This window comes from Lithobates pipiens, unplaced genomic scaffold (assembly GCF_037356315.1).
Source record: "Lithobates pipiens isolate NorthernLeopardFrog02 unplaced genomic scaffold, aLitPip1_a1.2 Scaffold_16, whole genome shotgun sequence".
Lineage (NCBI taxonomy): Eukaryota > Metazoa > Chordata > Amphibia > Anura > Ranidae > Lithobates > Lithobates pipiens.
In genome coordinates, this window is record NW_027507748.1 from 114,330,164 (window position 1) to 114,346,255 (window position 16,092).

A 16,092-nucleotide genomic window follows, 5' to 3' on the forward strand; every position below is an offset into this window, starting at 1 on the left:
AGAAGGAAAAGCAGTAAGAGTCAAGAAAAGAGGGGGAACACTACTTAGGTCAGTGATGGCGAACCTTGGCACCCCAGATGTTTTGTAATTACATTTCCCATGATGCTCAACTATACTGCAGAATGCATGAGCTACATGGGAAACGTAGTTTAAAAACATCTGGGGTGCCAAGGTTCACCACCACTGGCCTAGGCTATGAGGTAGTATTGGCCATGTCACCTTCCGCCCACAAGAGGAACTCAGTGGAATAACAGAACATGGACCATGAAGTCCAAGTGATACACATTGATACTTTTTATATTTTTAAAGGCGCTATATAATGTGTGGGAAGAAGCAGTCAGAAAAGGTTTCATTTTACCAGAAGTGTTAATATACCACATATTGTTAGAGTATGTGTGAATAAAAACCATATCCTGCTCTTGGTTTTGTATACGCTGTAGGTTTTGTTCAATATAGGCAGTTAGTGAAACTTGTATATAAGATGAAATGCAAATCTCACTTTTGAAAATACAAACATGTTAAAACATCAATGTGCCTTTTACTTTCATTTTAAGTAATCATCTGTTGGAAAAAGACCAGCATACATTAGATATAAAGTTGTATTAAAAGAAGTACAAGTTCAGGTACCTGTACAAATTTAGATATTTTACACTGTGTTATATAGAGCCTGTGAGGATGGCATTACCCAGCACGCATACATTTCCAGCACTAAAGGCTTCTCATTGCCTGACTCACAGAAGTGCCAATTCCCGAACTGCAATATCACTGCGCATGCTACTGCAAAAGTCTGCTCTGCATGAGAAGTTTTCTGCGATTTTAACAAAGGCAGACCTAAAAAAAAGTGTTATTCTCAGATGGAATGTATACTATTATAGTTCACCTTTAATCTATTGATGTTTCCTGCTGGCTGCCATTTTAGGTTTGAGTAGACGTACCATTGGCTGTTGGACCTATGCTACATCTTCCGCTCTCAAACACAACTGAATGTCCCAAAATTGTTGCTGCGCTCTCACAAGTGATCATGGCATCTGAAGGAAAATCACAGTAACTGCTACATTCTAAAAGATCATTTATTTTAGCGGCTTGGGTGAGCTCTCTTTTGAATCATTTTTGTATAAATCATTAGCAAACCTGCAACCAAATAAGTCATATTGGTAAATGTATTTTATGTTTTTATTTTCTAAATTTGTAATGTGTAATATTTTGAGCTTAATGCTTTCAGGATGAAAGTAGAGGAGAATGATCATAGAGGGGAGAAGGAGTATACATTGATGGAAATGTAAGAAAATAATGACAAAAGAGAGCCGGCATTGATAAAATCACTTTGAAGAGGAGAACAGCCTCTGCAAGGACACAGATGTGAGCTGTGCATGAAGGGAAGAGGTGATCGCTGTGGGTGAAGGGGGAGGCTGGGTGCAGAAGTGAGAGCTGTGGAGGGGCTGTATGCAGAGGGGAGTTTGTTGGGTGGGTGGGGCTGCAACATGGGAGGGATGTAAAGGTGAGAACTGTGTATAAGAGGGGTGAGGAGGTAAGAGCTGTGGATAAGGGGAAGCTGAATGCAGAGGTGACATTTGTGGATAAGGCAGGAGGGGGTGCTAAGGTAAGAGCTGTGGCTAAGGGAGGGGGGATGTGAGGGCTGTGGATGAAGGGGGTTTTGCAGAGGTGAGATATGTGGAAAGAGGTGGGGGATGTGCAGAGGTGAGAGCTGTGAAAGATGGGATTGGGGTTAAATCTGGGGGGGGTTGTTGGTTGCAGAGATGAGAGTTGTTGGGAGCAGAGGTGAGAGATGGGAAGGTGCAGAGGAGAGAGCTGTGGAAGGAGGTGGGAGATGTACAGAGGTGTGAGCTGTGGAAGGGGGATTGAGGTGAAATCTGTGGGGGAGGGGGGGGGGGTTTGTTGGTTGCAGAGATGAGAGTTGCACAGGTGAGAGATGGGAAGGTGCAGAGATAAAAGTTGTTGGGAGCAGAGGTGGGAGATGGGAAGAGGTGAACGCTATGGATAAGAAAAGGGGGTGTAGAGGCATCGGCTATGACTAGGGCGATGTTGATGACAGAGTTTTGTAGCCCAGTACTTTCTTTTTCACATGACTGTATGTTCAATGCTTTCTGATATCATCTATGTTCAATACTTTAATTAGAAATTTACAAAAGGCAAGTGAAATACAATAGACCCAAAAGCATTATAGATTTGCTTTAAAAACGCAATGTTATTTTTGCAAGGTCATCACACAGCTGTGTCAATAACTGTCCAAGAAAGTGCAGAATAGAGAAGTAATACGTATCACTGCTGCTTGAACCCTGGTCTAATATGCCACCTGGACCCATTCTGCAGAATACAGTGTTTGCTCTGTGAGTGTGGGTTTATTCTGCACATTTCATTTTTCTTACACATTCCAAAAACTTACCAGGAGTTTCATTGCTTCTGACAAACTTAAAGAAACCAGAGTTGACATGCATACTTGTTCTAAGAAGTAGCTTGACAAACAGAAATGAGGTATTCAAACAATTAATATTAGCTATATTTTATTTCAAAAGTCTAACCGCTCATCTTTGTTACAACACGCCCAATCTGGAACAATGCGAGATGCTACAATGCAGAGAACATATGGGTGCCATTGGCATTGTATGCGATCACAGTCCCCTGGCTATACAAATTGACTTTCTTGGCTTTATGGTCATTGCATATAATATTAATAAAACAAGCTCCATTCTAAATGCTTGGTTGGTCCTGTTGCCACGTGCTGCTGGCAGTGAAGAAGTTAATGTGCGAGTAAACTCTTGAGCGAGCGAGTGTTCAGAACAGCCTGGAGAGGTGTGCATGTCTCATGCAGGATACATCTGATGTTCCGAAAATGAAGCTTTCAACTCGTTTGCACCTTCTGTGGAACAATCTGCTAGCTGGGTGGAACAGTACAAATTCATTTTTCCAAAAGTCTATGGTCAGCATTCTGAAATCAGGCACCTCCTAAAGTCCACAACCATTTTACATGTATAGCAAAATGATTAGTACAGTTAAAATGGCAGAAGGTCCACTTTGTATAAAGGTGATAAAAACTTTTCTGTGACCAGCAGAAAAAAAATCTTTTTTTCATGGCTTTGTTTAGAAAAGCTGTGTGCATCAAGGAGAAGAAGAATATATTAAAACAGTTTTGGTGACCCAAAGTCAGTAACTGCTCTTTCCACTGGACTTTATGTGGCAGGTCTTGGTTATATATGGCACATTCTAATATTTAGGGGTGGGGGGTGAGGGTATACACAGTAGCAAACCCGAGCCGCTGGCATGAAGACTGGGATGCTGCTAGACTTATGGCGGCACATACCACCAACAGTAAACACAGTGCACAGAAAAGTTCCATTAGAAAGCCAGGTCTTGTAATAGGAAGAATTGTGTATTACTAGCTAGGACCTGGTTGATAAAGTGAATATGTGCTTCCTTTGTAGTGATCGCTCTTTCACAATCTTTTCTTTAGGTCTCAAAGTATTTGTAGATCTGAGACACATAGTGCATCACACTCTGCCAATCTGGACGGTCAGTGAACATCAACTCATTCAGGTCCTGTAAGTATACAAAAAATGAGCAGGTTAAAGACGCAGGATAGCAAGACTAAGTACCTACCTTTATTAGTATGTACAAACCTATTTAATGTATAGCACTGTGACATATTTCAATAAAGTATCTCCAGCGTTTTTTTTCCAACCAACTGACAAGAATAAAAACCTGCATTCATAGAACCCTAAAAACACAGCTGCTCATTCCTGTGGATCCCTGTGGGTTTAGTGGATTTAGGTTTATAAGTTAACGTGTACTGGTTAAACTTGATGGACAGGTGTAACTTTCTGATCTGATTTACTATGCGACTAAATCTCTTGGTCAGGATTTTTTTTGCTATCTGTGCCCCTGCTGGGAAGACTCACCCCCCCCCAACCATCTGCCCCCTTTATCACTGGGAATGAAAGTGAGGAAAATCCATAATTTTGAGTTGTTACCACAACAGGAATAGTGGGAAATGTTCCACTGGTGACATGTTTTGGTAACTACTGGTGACTAGAAATTTTTTATTTTTTTTACTTCCTGTTGGATCTACCTGACAGAAAGTGAAAAGAAATCGCCCCAATGGGAGACAGATAGCAGGGGGGAAAAAAAATACAGCGAAGGGATTTAATCATTCCCTACTCGCATTTGGCCGAGTTCTGATATACCCAAATAGAAAGAGACTCCTGATTTTTTTTTTTGCATTTTATCATTCAGCTGATTGGCTGTGCCCTGTCAGTCCCTTGCTGATTCGTGCAAAATTGACTTATTGTCAAAAATAAACATGTAGTGAGCTACAGATTACATTCTCAGGAAGGACTGTTTCTGGATTACATAAAAATCAAAGGGTCATAGTTCAACTAGGAAACCTGTACTGTGGGAAATATGGATAGTATTCTTTCTCTCAGAACAGGGGATTTGGGTACAATGGCAGAACCAGTTCTAAATTCAGAAATCAATTTTACAAATCATGGCTTACATTTCTTATAAGACAAAGCACATAAAATGACAAAGTACAAAGTTATGAAGTCAAAATGGCAACATCCAATAAGAACAAGCTGAATTCCAACTTTCTGTACTCATCGGAGAAACATAAATTTGCATTTTTGCATTGTGGCGTACAGTTACAACTCTTTCTTTTATGTACTATTATATAAACCCCAAAACATGTAATTTTTTAGTAAAAGTAGGAAAACTGCTATACCTACCAGACTGGCCTTTATTCCTATACTTTCAGCAGCTTGAAATGCCAATTTTAGATTCCTTTTCTGCAAGACAAATGATAACTTATTACACAAAGACTACCGTATATTAAATCTCTACATTTGTTTTTCATTAAAGACAATAATTGATTATAAAGATTGAGTTTGAAAGCGCAATTATAAAATGATGGTATATACAAAAACTGTAGTACATAAAAGGTAGAACATCTGAAGAAGTTCCGGGGGCAGAACGAAACATAAGTGGATTCATTTGGAGCAGCACCCCTCACACCCCCTGATGTACTGCATTTTGCATTGCCCGTTTACATAATACCACTAACCTGACGGATTTACCAGAGGATTTTGGTGTGCTGGATCATCCCACTTTACAACAGCCCTCTGCTCTGCACCTGTCCTGTGATCTATAGCAGTGGTCATCAACCCTGTCCTCAGGGCCCACTAACAGGCCAGGTTTGCAAGATAACTGAAATACATCACAGGTGATATTTGCTGCTCAATGATTACAGTATTCTAGTCTGCATCTCACCAAGGTAATATATAAAACCTGGCCTGTTAGTGGGCCCTGAGGACAGGGTTGATGACCACTGCTCTGTAGGATGTCAGCAGCTGGGATTATCTACAGGAGATACTGAACACCCATACTAGTCATACAGGACACCTGTAAGGACTTCCACTGTACTTGCCTGCTGAACGAATTGTCTGTGAAGTTCTCTGGCCCTTTGCACTAAGGACTATGGACCATAGGAACAACATATAATGGCTGCTGAAAAACCACAGAACAGTGAATAATATATACGCAGACAGACCAACCATATCAGCAGTATTCATGAGGTACTTAGAGGCTCTGGGACACAGTGGTTTTGTACTGGCCGGATCGGATGTCTATTATGTTGCCAGATATGTTTGAGCGCATGTCCTTTGAAGCTATGTCCTAGTAGTGACTATTTCTGTGCCATTCACCTTTGAAATCAAGTGGAGCAGGCAGTGAATATCAAGTTTATTCCTTATGAGGTATTCAATAACGATATATACCGTAGCAGATTGCTGGATATCTTAGCACCTGCTGACTCTGTGTGTTTAGAACCTACAGGCACTTACCATTAACTGAGATTCGGGACTGGATGGGGACTTACTGTGTTTTTTTTTTTTTAAAGTACTAATAGCAAGGCTCCAATTTCAATAATCAGAGTTTACAACCACCCCCCAGGTGCAGCCGCCTGTCAGCTTGCACTGCATTCGTCCATAATGGCTTTAAGGTGCAGTGCTCTCCTCTCAGCTACTTAGGTGAATGTATGAATCCCCATTGTTTAACCCCTTGCCGCCGAGCGTACGCAGATGTGCGTACTCGGCTTCCGGGGGTTATACCGGGATGATGCCCGCACCTGCCTCCGATGCCTCCGTTGGCTGGGCAGGGACTGGAATGAAGCAGTAAGCGGCTTCAGTCCAGTCTCCTAATGGTAAACACAGAAGCGACGTCATGACGTCACTTCCCGTTTACTCGGCTGCCAATGGCGCCGGATTTAAAAATATATACAGTATTCAGAGTCGCCGAAAACGGCGATCTGAATACTTTGAAGTGTAAACGAGGGATTAGGGGTCTGTTAGACCCCCGATCCCTCCATAAAGAGTACCTGTCACCACCTATTACTGTCACAAGGGATGTTTACATTCCTTGTGACAGCAATAAAAGTGATCAAATAAAAAAAAACAAAAAAACAACAACAATTTATTAATTTTAAAATAAAAAATTTTTTAAAGCGCCCGCCGTCCCCGCGAGCTCGTGAAGCAAAGAAAACGCATATGGAAGTCGCGCCCGCATATGTAAACGGTGTTCAAATCACACGTGTGGTATCGCCGCAATCGTCAGAGAGAGAGCAATAATTCTAGCACTAGACCTCCTCTGTAACTCTAACCTGGTAACCGGAATTTTTTTTTAAAGCGCCGCCTATTGAGATTTTTAGGTACCGTAGTTTGTCATCATTCCACGAGTGCGTGCAATTATAAAGTGTGACATGTTTGGTATCTATTTACTTGGCATAACATTATCTTTCACATTATGCAAAAATTGGGCTAATTTTACTGTTTCGTTTTTTTTTTTTTTAATTCATGAAAGTGTCCCTTTTCCCAAAAAGTTGCATTTAAAACACTGCTGCGCAAATACTGTGTGACATAAAATATTGCAACAATCGCCGTTTTATTCTCTAGAGTCTCTCCTAAAAATATATATATAATGTTTGGGGGTTCCAAGTAATTTTCTAGCAAAAAATATGGATTTTAACTTGTAAACACCAAATGACAAAAATAGGCTTAGTCATGAAAGGGTTAAGTAACTATCTTTGCAGGTATAGTTACCAGGAGTTTGTTTCATCTCTGTGGGGTGTTAGTGGCAAAGCCGCACATTCTTAGCTCCTTGGGGAGAACACGGGGGTAGTGCATAGGTCTAGGGGGTGAGGAAATTGGTGGGGTTTGTAGGGTTTTCTAGGAGGGAGGTAGGGGAGGGATAGGAATGGGAAGTGTTCACTACATGGTCTGTGCTGTTTTTATATGTACTATTTTTGCAAATGATTAATAAATGTGAGGAGGTAGCCTTTTGGGCGTACACACGTTTTTTTTTTTTTTGTTTCTCTGTTTATTTGCTGTGTTACACACCCTGCCCTCATGTTGGGCGGCACCATCCACCTATCCTTCATGTTCCCAGCTTTCTTTTTCTTTCATATGACATCATACCTACAGTTTGACAGAAGGCACTTGTGAAATTCTGAGGTCAGCTGGATAAAGGTTCTTTAGTCTGATGAGATTACAAGTGAGATTTTAGGCCATTGGCTTAAACTAATGTTTGGTGTAAGCCACATCATCATAAATATACCATCCCACCGTGAAGTGTAATGGTGGCAATATGATGCCGTGGGGGTGTTTCTCACCAATTGACCCTTGAAGGTCTGGCAGAGTAGAATAAATACAGCAAAATATAGGGAAATCTTGGGAAAAAAAATTCTGCAAGAGACCTAAACCTTGTGAGAAAAGTCCCCTCCCAGCAAGACAATGACCCAAAAGCATAAAGCCAAACCTATAGAAACATTGCTTAAAAACAACAATGTTAATATTCTGGAATGGACAAGTCAGAGCCTAGATCTTAATTAAAAAAAAATGTTACTGGATATGAAAAAAGGTCATTTACTCATGACTCCCCTGCTACCTGGCAAAGCTGTTTTGCAAAAAGGTATGAGGAAAATTGTCCATATGTTCAAAGATGATTGAGACCTATCCATACAGATTCAGAGCTGCAATTACTGCCAGAGGTGGCGCTAATACTGACCTATAGGTAGTTATATCCATGCAATCATTTTGCATTAAATGTTATGTCTTAGTTCCTGAAAACTGAAAAAACAAAATGAAAACAAATGCCTGGTGTACGTTTTGTTTTTACTTTTACACCCATTTCTGAAATAATTTCAATAAACCGACTTATTCCAGTGTTTGTTATTAGTAAAAGGACAATGTCAGGGAGCTGCCTTTCATTTTAGCAGATCATTTCTCTATTTCTGATGTTACTTTGACAGTCCAGAGACAACAATTTCACAGCTCTGAAATGTGGGAATCGGTCAATCTGTGAAAAGAAAAATAATTCTTTCTAGGAAACAATCATTATTTGAAGGGGAGATTGGTCTCCCAGTCATACTGCACTGTGTTTATTAAGGGTTGAAGTCGTGTATAAAAACAGACCTGCTATAATTGCAGAAAAGGGCCCAAGCCACTGTGACCCCAAGTTCAGATGAGTATTATGGACTGCCATATTTCTCTTCTTCAGCTGATTAAGTGACATACTGTTTATAAAGCATCCTGGCGCCTGTGCGCTCGAGGTTAGACATACAAGACTGTGGTATTAATCACTAGCAAAAATTGACAGAATATAGTTTAACATTGCAATGTTTGTGTTAGATAGTTTATTAAACGCTTTATAGGTTTAGCATTGCTGCCCTATTTCACTAACTAGAAATCCCAGCTCTGAAGTAGATTTTATATATTGTATATCAGCCAATACATAGATGGTATATGTGGGTAGGAAGGGCCTACAGTGTTTTACTGCATGGGTTAATTCTTGGTTACTGTGGGGTTAACCGTGGCGGAGGAAGTTGTTCCCCAAGTCACTTTCCATGGAAGACAGGACGATGGCTACACATGTAATGATGTGGTCGCTACTAAACAAAATGATAATTACCAGAACTGTTGGGACCAAAGCATGGAGAAAGGATAGGCTACTAGCCATTCACATGGGAAGTGTCAAAGCTGCATGTGTGTGCCACTGCCACAGCTGAAACCATAGCTCTTGGTACGTTAAAGTATTGTTTAACCAATACTAAGAAAGAGACTTTACTAACAGTCGTTGAATATGTCTCAAATGTTGCATTATTGAACTGTAAGGAACCTGTCACTTATGTGTCAAAAACTAACTTCAGTAAAGAAGTTCCATTATTTAACAAAGTCTGATTTGGTCACTACATGAAGGAATTAAGTGCGTGTTTTTACAGTGAATACTAATGGGGAATGAAGTGTAAAACCATTGTTACAATAAGGAAGCAATAGAATGGAAAATCTGCATAAAGAAAGAAGAGCAGCCAGTTCATGGTAGAGAGTGGTAGTGGCAAGTGATAGGGGTTCCATCAGAGGGGTGGATTTATTTCTGGTAGACTTGCCCTTCTAGGCGGTTGGATCCCTATCTTAGGGCCTGCTGAGGAATGACGTTTTCCAGGGATCGGCCCTGGACCACGTATGTACAAGACCTCACATAGTGTTTGATGGCTTCCCTGCCCTTAGACTGAAACAAGTGCAGAGTACTGTATGTGTAATACATTGTCTTCATTGTCATCCTCAAAATGTCTCTGGGGTTAATGCTGGGATAAGTGTCCCTGATGGGAAGACAGCATGATTCTTCTGGTGTGTGGCTTAGCGTGATGGCCTGATCTGTAGCCACAAGAGGATGAACGCACACATTAAGCAAATATAAAATGATGTTGGTCGGCATTTAACAATTTTTTTTCCCAAAAGGTGCTTAGCTCAAGTGTGAATGGAGCCTGAAATACAGAGCTCTCATCTGCATATCTTGCAACAATATGTCAAATCACAGCCTATTGCAAACAAAGGCACTCTCCCAATCAATGCAATGTTGACTTTGTGGCACTGCATTGATTTCCAAATGTAGTACCTGCACTACTTTTGGCGATTTTAAGGGCTATTTCAATAGACATTTGTGGATGAACCTGAACAGATATCTTTCAAATCGCCCCCGAACTCGCACTGAAATGCAGGTTTGAAACTGTGTGTTCAGCTGAACTCGCACAATTTCAAACCTGCGTTTAGTGTAGATGTACCCTAAAGTTGGTTCAGACAGGTAATTTTTCTTTACATAACAGAAACGTTGTTGTTTTAGAGTAGCATAGTAGTGGCACAATGTGCACAACAAAAGAAAATATGTTTATGGAGCATTAAAGAGGAAGTAAACCCTGATGGGTTTACTTCCTCTTTTTTTCCCTGCAAAGGTAAAGCATAATGGACTACTATGCATCGCATAGTAGCTCATTATGTGTCACTTACCTGACACAGGAGCCAGCGAAGTCGCCGCTGATCCCTGTAGTCCGCCGCGTCCATCTTGCTGGTGGCGTCTCGCAGCTCCGACCAATGACAGCGGCGAAGCCGCGATGACGTCACTCCCGCGCATGCGCATGGGAGTCGCGTCTCGCAGCTCCGCCGCTGCCACTCGGCGAAGCCGCGATGACGTCACTCCCGCGCATGCGCACGGGAGTCGACAAATTTGGCAAATCCATTCTTGGATTTGCCGCATTTAGTGCGCATGCGCGCCGCTGTCTACGGCGCATGCGCCGTAGACAGCGGTGCCCATTTTCGGGCAAATATCTCCTAAACCATATAGGTTTAGGAGATATTGCTTGGACCTACAGGTAAGCCTTAATCTAGGCTTACCTATAGGTCCAAGTTGTTTGGAAGGGTTTACTTCCTCTTTAAGCATTGCATTTATTCCATGTTAGGATCTACAGCAAGGTCATATGGATCAACAGAAATGTCATATAATGAGACATCTCTCTGTCCTCTAACTAGGCCAATGGATGAATGTGGCACCTTTGTGCTGACCGTCCCTTTCCCCAATCTTCATAGCAAAGAGGGTGATTGGGCACCTAGTTTCATAAAAAGAAATCATATCTTAGAAGTTAAAAGATATGTCTGTGTGCAGTAATAAGAAATCTTCATTAGGTTCCACTAGGAGCCCCCTATAAGGTCTGACCTTCACTTTGTGAACCCAAGATATGGTGGCATTGTTTGGAAAAAACTCAATATGCACTAATGAGGGAAGAATCTATAGTGCATTGGACAAATGGAAACGGATAGCCGTTTCTTATTTGGATAGAATGGTTTGTTTAAATAAACAGAATGAAGTGTTACAGATCAGAGCAGAGACCTTAATTTTTTTTATGCGTGACTGGCTTTCACGTGATGACTAATATTTGCACACAATATGTGCTTATGGGAATTGGCACATTCCCCTGCCAGTTAAATTCACATTATGGTAAAGCATTAAATGGTGTGAGGAAGCCCAGGGGGTCTGTGGCATGCTGCTACTTGCAGAAGGTGGACAGCCAGTTTCTGGTGTGCGCGGCGCGTCCAATCCCCTGCAGTGCTGGTGTGACCTGCCAAGGGTGTGTTAACTACTAAACTTAAACTGGTTGTTGGATTTTAATGACTTAATTAACACATATTAGGGATTTTTTTAACAATAGAAAGAACTGATGATTCCCTGCATATTATACTATATTTATAAACCATACAATTTGCAAAGGGATTTAGACAGGTGCAAAACTAGACAACACGGGAACCCTAAAATCTCTTAGGAGAAAAACATTCCATCTTTCTTCACCTTACCCAGTAAACACGGACATCTAGATCAAAAGTTATAATTACAGGGTCGAGATAATCTGAACATTATTATTGGTAATGCCTGCTAGACCAATTCCTGATCATTGTGGCAAAACTGATCCACTTCTTGTTTTAAAACTCCTCCAGTACTGCCTGAAGTAAAGGTGTTTGGTAAGTGACGAGGTTGGGTACTACAGCGAGGGAAAAAAGTATTTGATCCTCTGCTGATTTTGTAAAGAAATGATCAGTCTATAAATTAAATGGTAGGTTTATTTAAACAGTGAGAGACGGAATAACAAAAATGCAAAAAATGTGGAATAACAAAAAAAAATGCATTTAAAAAAAATGTATAAATGGATTTGCATTTTGAGAAGTGAAATAAGAATTTGATCCCCTATCAGCAAGATTTCTGGCTCCCAGGTGTCTTCTATACAGGTAATAAGCTGAGATTAGGAGCATGCTCTTAAAGGGAGTGCTCCTAATCTCAGCTTGTTACATGTATAAAAGACACCTGTCCACAGAAGCAATCAATCAAATTCAAATCTCGCCACCATGGCCAAGACCAAAGAGCTATCCAAGGATGTCAGGGACAAGATCGTAGACCTACAGAAGGCTGGAATGGGCTACAATACCATCGCCAAGCAGCGTGGTGAGAGGGTGGCAAAAGTTGGTGCGATTATTCGCAAATGGAAGAAACGCAAACTGCCAATCTCCCTTGGTCTGGGGCTCCAGGCAAGATCTGACCTTGCAGCGTTTCAAATGATCATGTGAAAGGGGAGGAATCAGCCCAAAACTACACGGGAGAATCTGGTCAATGATTTCAAGGCAGCTGGGACCATAGTCACCAAGAAAACAATTGGTAACACACTACATCATGAAGGACTGAAATCCTGCAGCGCCCGCAAGGTCGCCGTGCTTAAGAAAGCACATGTACAGGAGAACTGGGTGAAAGTTTTGTGGTCAGATGAAACCAAAAATTTAGCTCTTTAGCATCAACTCAACTCTCAGTGTTTGGAGGAGTAGGAATGCTGCTTATGACCCCAAGAACACCATTCCCACCGTCAAATATGGAGGTGAAAACATTATGCTTTGGCGGTGATTTTCTGCTAAGGGGACAGGACAACTTCACTGCATGAAAGGGATGATGGACAGGGCCATGTACCGTCAAATCTTGGATGAGAACCTCCTTCCCTCAGCCAGAGCATTGACCCAAAACACACGGGCCAAAGCAGCAAAGGAGTGCCTCAAGAAGAAGCACATTAAGGTCTACTACTCATACTTGTAGACCTCTCTGCTGTCTTCGAAACAGTTGACCACCTGTTCCTTCTCCGCAAACTACACTCCCTTGGCCTCTGCGATTCTGCTTTATCCTGGTTCTCCTCCTACCTATTTCAGTGTCACTTAGAACTCCATCTTCCTCTCTCTGTTGGGGTACCCCAAGGCTCCATCCATGGGCCCCTTCTATTCTCGCTCTATACCTCTTCCCTGAGCCAGTTTATAACCTCCCATGGCTTCATATACCACCTCTACACCGATGACACCCAGATCTATCTTTCTGCTCCTCAATTCACCCCCTTGATCTTCTCACGGATCTCAAACTTACTGAATTACATATCGGTATGGATGTCACACCACTTTATCAAACTCAGTCTTTCTAAAACTGAGCTTGTTATATTTCCTCCTCCCCGGTCCCCCCCCGACTTTACAATTAAGATGAACAGCAAAACCATTGGTCCCTTTGTATAAGAAAATATGTGGAAGGATCTGAAGTTTTGAGTTACCAAACCTCAGCCTGGAAACCTTAAAGTTACTGCAAAGGCTCGCTTTATAAAAAATAAAATAAAATAAAACAGGTTGTCATCCAAGCTGAGTCAGAGCTCTGTGTTCCCATTCAGACACAGAGCCCCGACCTGGCCCTGTTCCATCTCAACTGATTGGCTGATTGACTTTGAATGACAGCCACCGGGGGCCAATAGCGCCGCTGCTCTGTCTCAGCCAATCAGGAGGAGTGTACTAGATGGCTGAGGGGATCATGGACATTGCTGAAGAGAGAAGGAGGTCAGGTAGGTAATAGGGGGGTGCTGGGAGGCTGCCAAACACAGTTTTTTTTTATCTTAATGCATAGAGTGCATTAGGATAAAAAACCTTCTGCCTTTACAACTCCTTCCCTCCCTCCTGAGATGTGTGCAAACCTGGTGGCCAACTACAAGAAACATCTGGCTTGATTGCCAACAAGGGTTTTGTCACAAGTACTAATGCCCGGTACACACAATCAGAAATTCCGCCAGCAAAAGTTTGGTTGGAAATTCTGACCGCTTGCATGCTCCATCGGAATTTCCGCCAGCAAAAGATTGAGAGCAGATTCTATATTTTTCTGACTGAAAAAGTTATGATCGGAAATTCCAATCGTCTTTAGCAATCCCAACGCGCAAAATTCATACGCATGCTCGGAAACAATTAGACGCATGCTCGGAAGCATTGAACTTCATTTTCTAGGCTCGTCGTAGTGTTGTACGTCACCGTGTTCTTGACGGTCAAAAGTTCTGAAAACTTTTGTGTGACCGTGTGTATGCAAGCCAAGCTTGAGCGGAATTCCATCCGAAAAACCATCCAAGATTTTTCGGACGGAAATTCCACTCGTGTGCATGGGGCATCAGTCATGTTTTGTGAAGGGGTCAAATACTTCTTTCACTCATTAAAATGCAAATCAATTTAAAACTTTTTTTAAAAAGCGGTTTTCTGGATGTTTTTTGTTGTTATTCTGTATCTCAATGTTAAAATAAACCTACTATTAAAATTGTAGACTGATCATTTCTTTGTCAGTGGGCAAACGTGCAAAATCAGCAGGGGTTCAAATACTTTTTTCCCTCACTGTAGCCAAGTCTTGCATATTGTATATTAAAGACAGAACTCTACCCAAGACTGACACCTGTGTTGTGTGGTTTCCATCAATTCCTGCTGAATTGGTCACAATTTGAGCTGTGGGTGACCCTGTTGGCACCACCCGGCTTGACAAACATTTACTGAAAAATCAAAGGAAAGGGGTGGAAAATTGTCAGAAGAACAATAACTATTTACAATCAGATGCAGTCACTGTTTAAGTATACAGACACCCACAAGGCGCTTCAAGGTGGGGTATGAGGATCTTGCACCTTTACTGTCCCCCTTTCCCCTCCTATCTCTCCCCTACCATTTTTTTTTCTTAAATTATATATTTTTTCTTCTTCTTTTGGCTTCTGCCTTTGCGTACCTTAACTGTTCATTTTACTTGCTTTAATGACTAGATTTTTTTGGTACCTTTCCTCCATGGGACTTAGAACCATGTTGGAGCCTTATTGACCTCCGCTCATGTTTTTATGCTTCTTACTTATACTTGATTTGACGGTCTCTCGTAATTCATCAGTAGCGGTTTACTAGCCCTAGACTGTTGATGTATAATATGTGGGGCCGTTCACTTCTTTGGATTATTGGGCCCTTCTCATTTCCTGCCTACGACCCCCAACACAGCTTCTTAGAATGTTACTATGCACCTTGTCATTTTGATATGTGTGCTTGTTTATTGTGTCACTTGTAATGGTCATATTCCTTAATAAAGCCTTTATGGAAAAAATAAAAATAAACAGCCGACAGGGGAGATTCCCCCATCTATGGAGATGGATGGAAAATATGTATGGCTAGCATTACACCTGTATTATAGTCTTGCTAAAAAAAAAAGAAAAAAAAAGAAGAAGAGATCCCTGTGACATTCATCACTACTGAACCAGTAGGTGCCCATGGATTGGTGTTTTTTTTTCCAATCAGCCAGCATGCAGATAAAAAAAAAATATTAATTCTGCTACCCACACATGCAATGTGGATGGAGGAATCCTCCCTGCTGTTCCACTGTATTCCGACAGTGGGGACCACATCGCTATCAGAACACAATTAGCATTTCAATCGATTGGCTGGATGAAAATTTTCCAACACTCCCTTTTGAGAAAAGTTGATTGTTGGATGAACTTCTCTCAAGCAGGAGGGCCATAGGTGGATAGAAATAGCAGATTTTCTGAAACAGATTACTTCTGTTTACATTACCAATATATGCAAACCCATGCCTCAAGAATTGGAAGATTAGGATTCCTTCCTGAAGTCTGGCACACAAACCTCTGCTAGTCAGCAAGATCATTCTGCTAGCACCAGGTTTAGCATTATTGCTTCCTAGGTCACCTGCTTATTGTGCAGGCATTCATTGTCCAATGAGGAGGGGGAGCAGACAGGTAATATAGAAAGCTATATGCTTTAAAAGTAAGACGTATTGGTTAATTAGGAACTTTGTGCCACCTGTCTGACAATGCAGTGCAGAAAATGCGAATGTGAAAATCAATCAATTGGCTGTACAGACTTACAAATCAGTTGGCAAGTAAAATAGTAAACA

The 16,092-nt window shown here is 41.4% G+C and overlaps 1 protein-coding gene across 3 annotated transcripts in view; it reads right to left on the bottom strand.

Moving 5' to 3' along the window:
- Positions 1-2,505: 2,505 nt before the first annotated feature.
- The window catches only part of SPECC1 (sperm antigen with calponin homology and coiled-coil domains 1), a 580,298-nt gene continuing 566,711 nt past the window's right edge, over positions 2,506-16,092 (bottom strand). For all 3 annotated transcript variants that reach the window (XM_077480312.1, XM_077480311.1, XM_077480313.1), the window contains 2 exons: positions 4,740-4,799; positions 2,506-3,555 (listed from right to left, as the gene is read on the bottom strand). In XM_077480312.1, the coding sequence (XP_077336438.1) occupies positions 3,466-3,555; positions 4,740-4,799 (150 nt within the window). In that variant the 3' untranslated portion in view covers positions 2,506-3,465. The remainder of the gene's footprint in view (positions 3,556-4,739; positions 4,800-16,092) is intronic.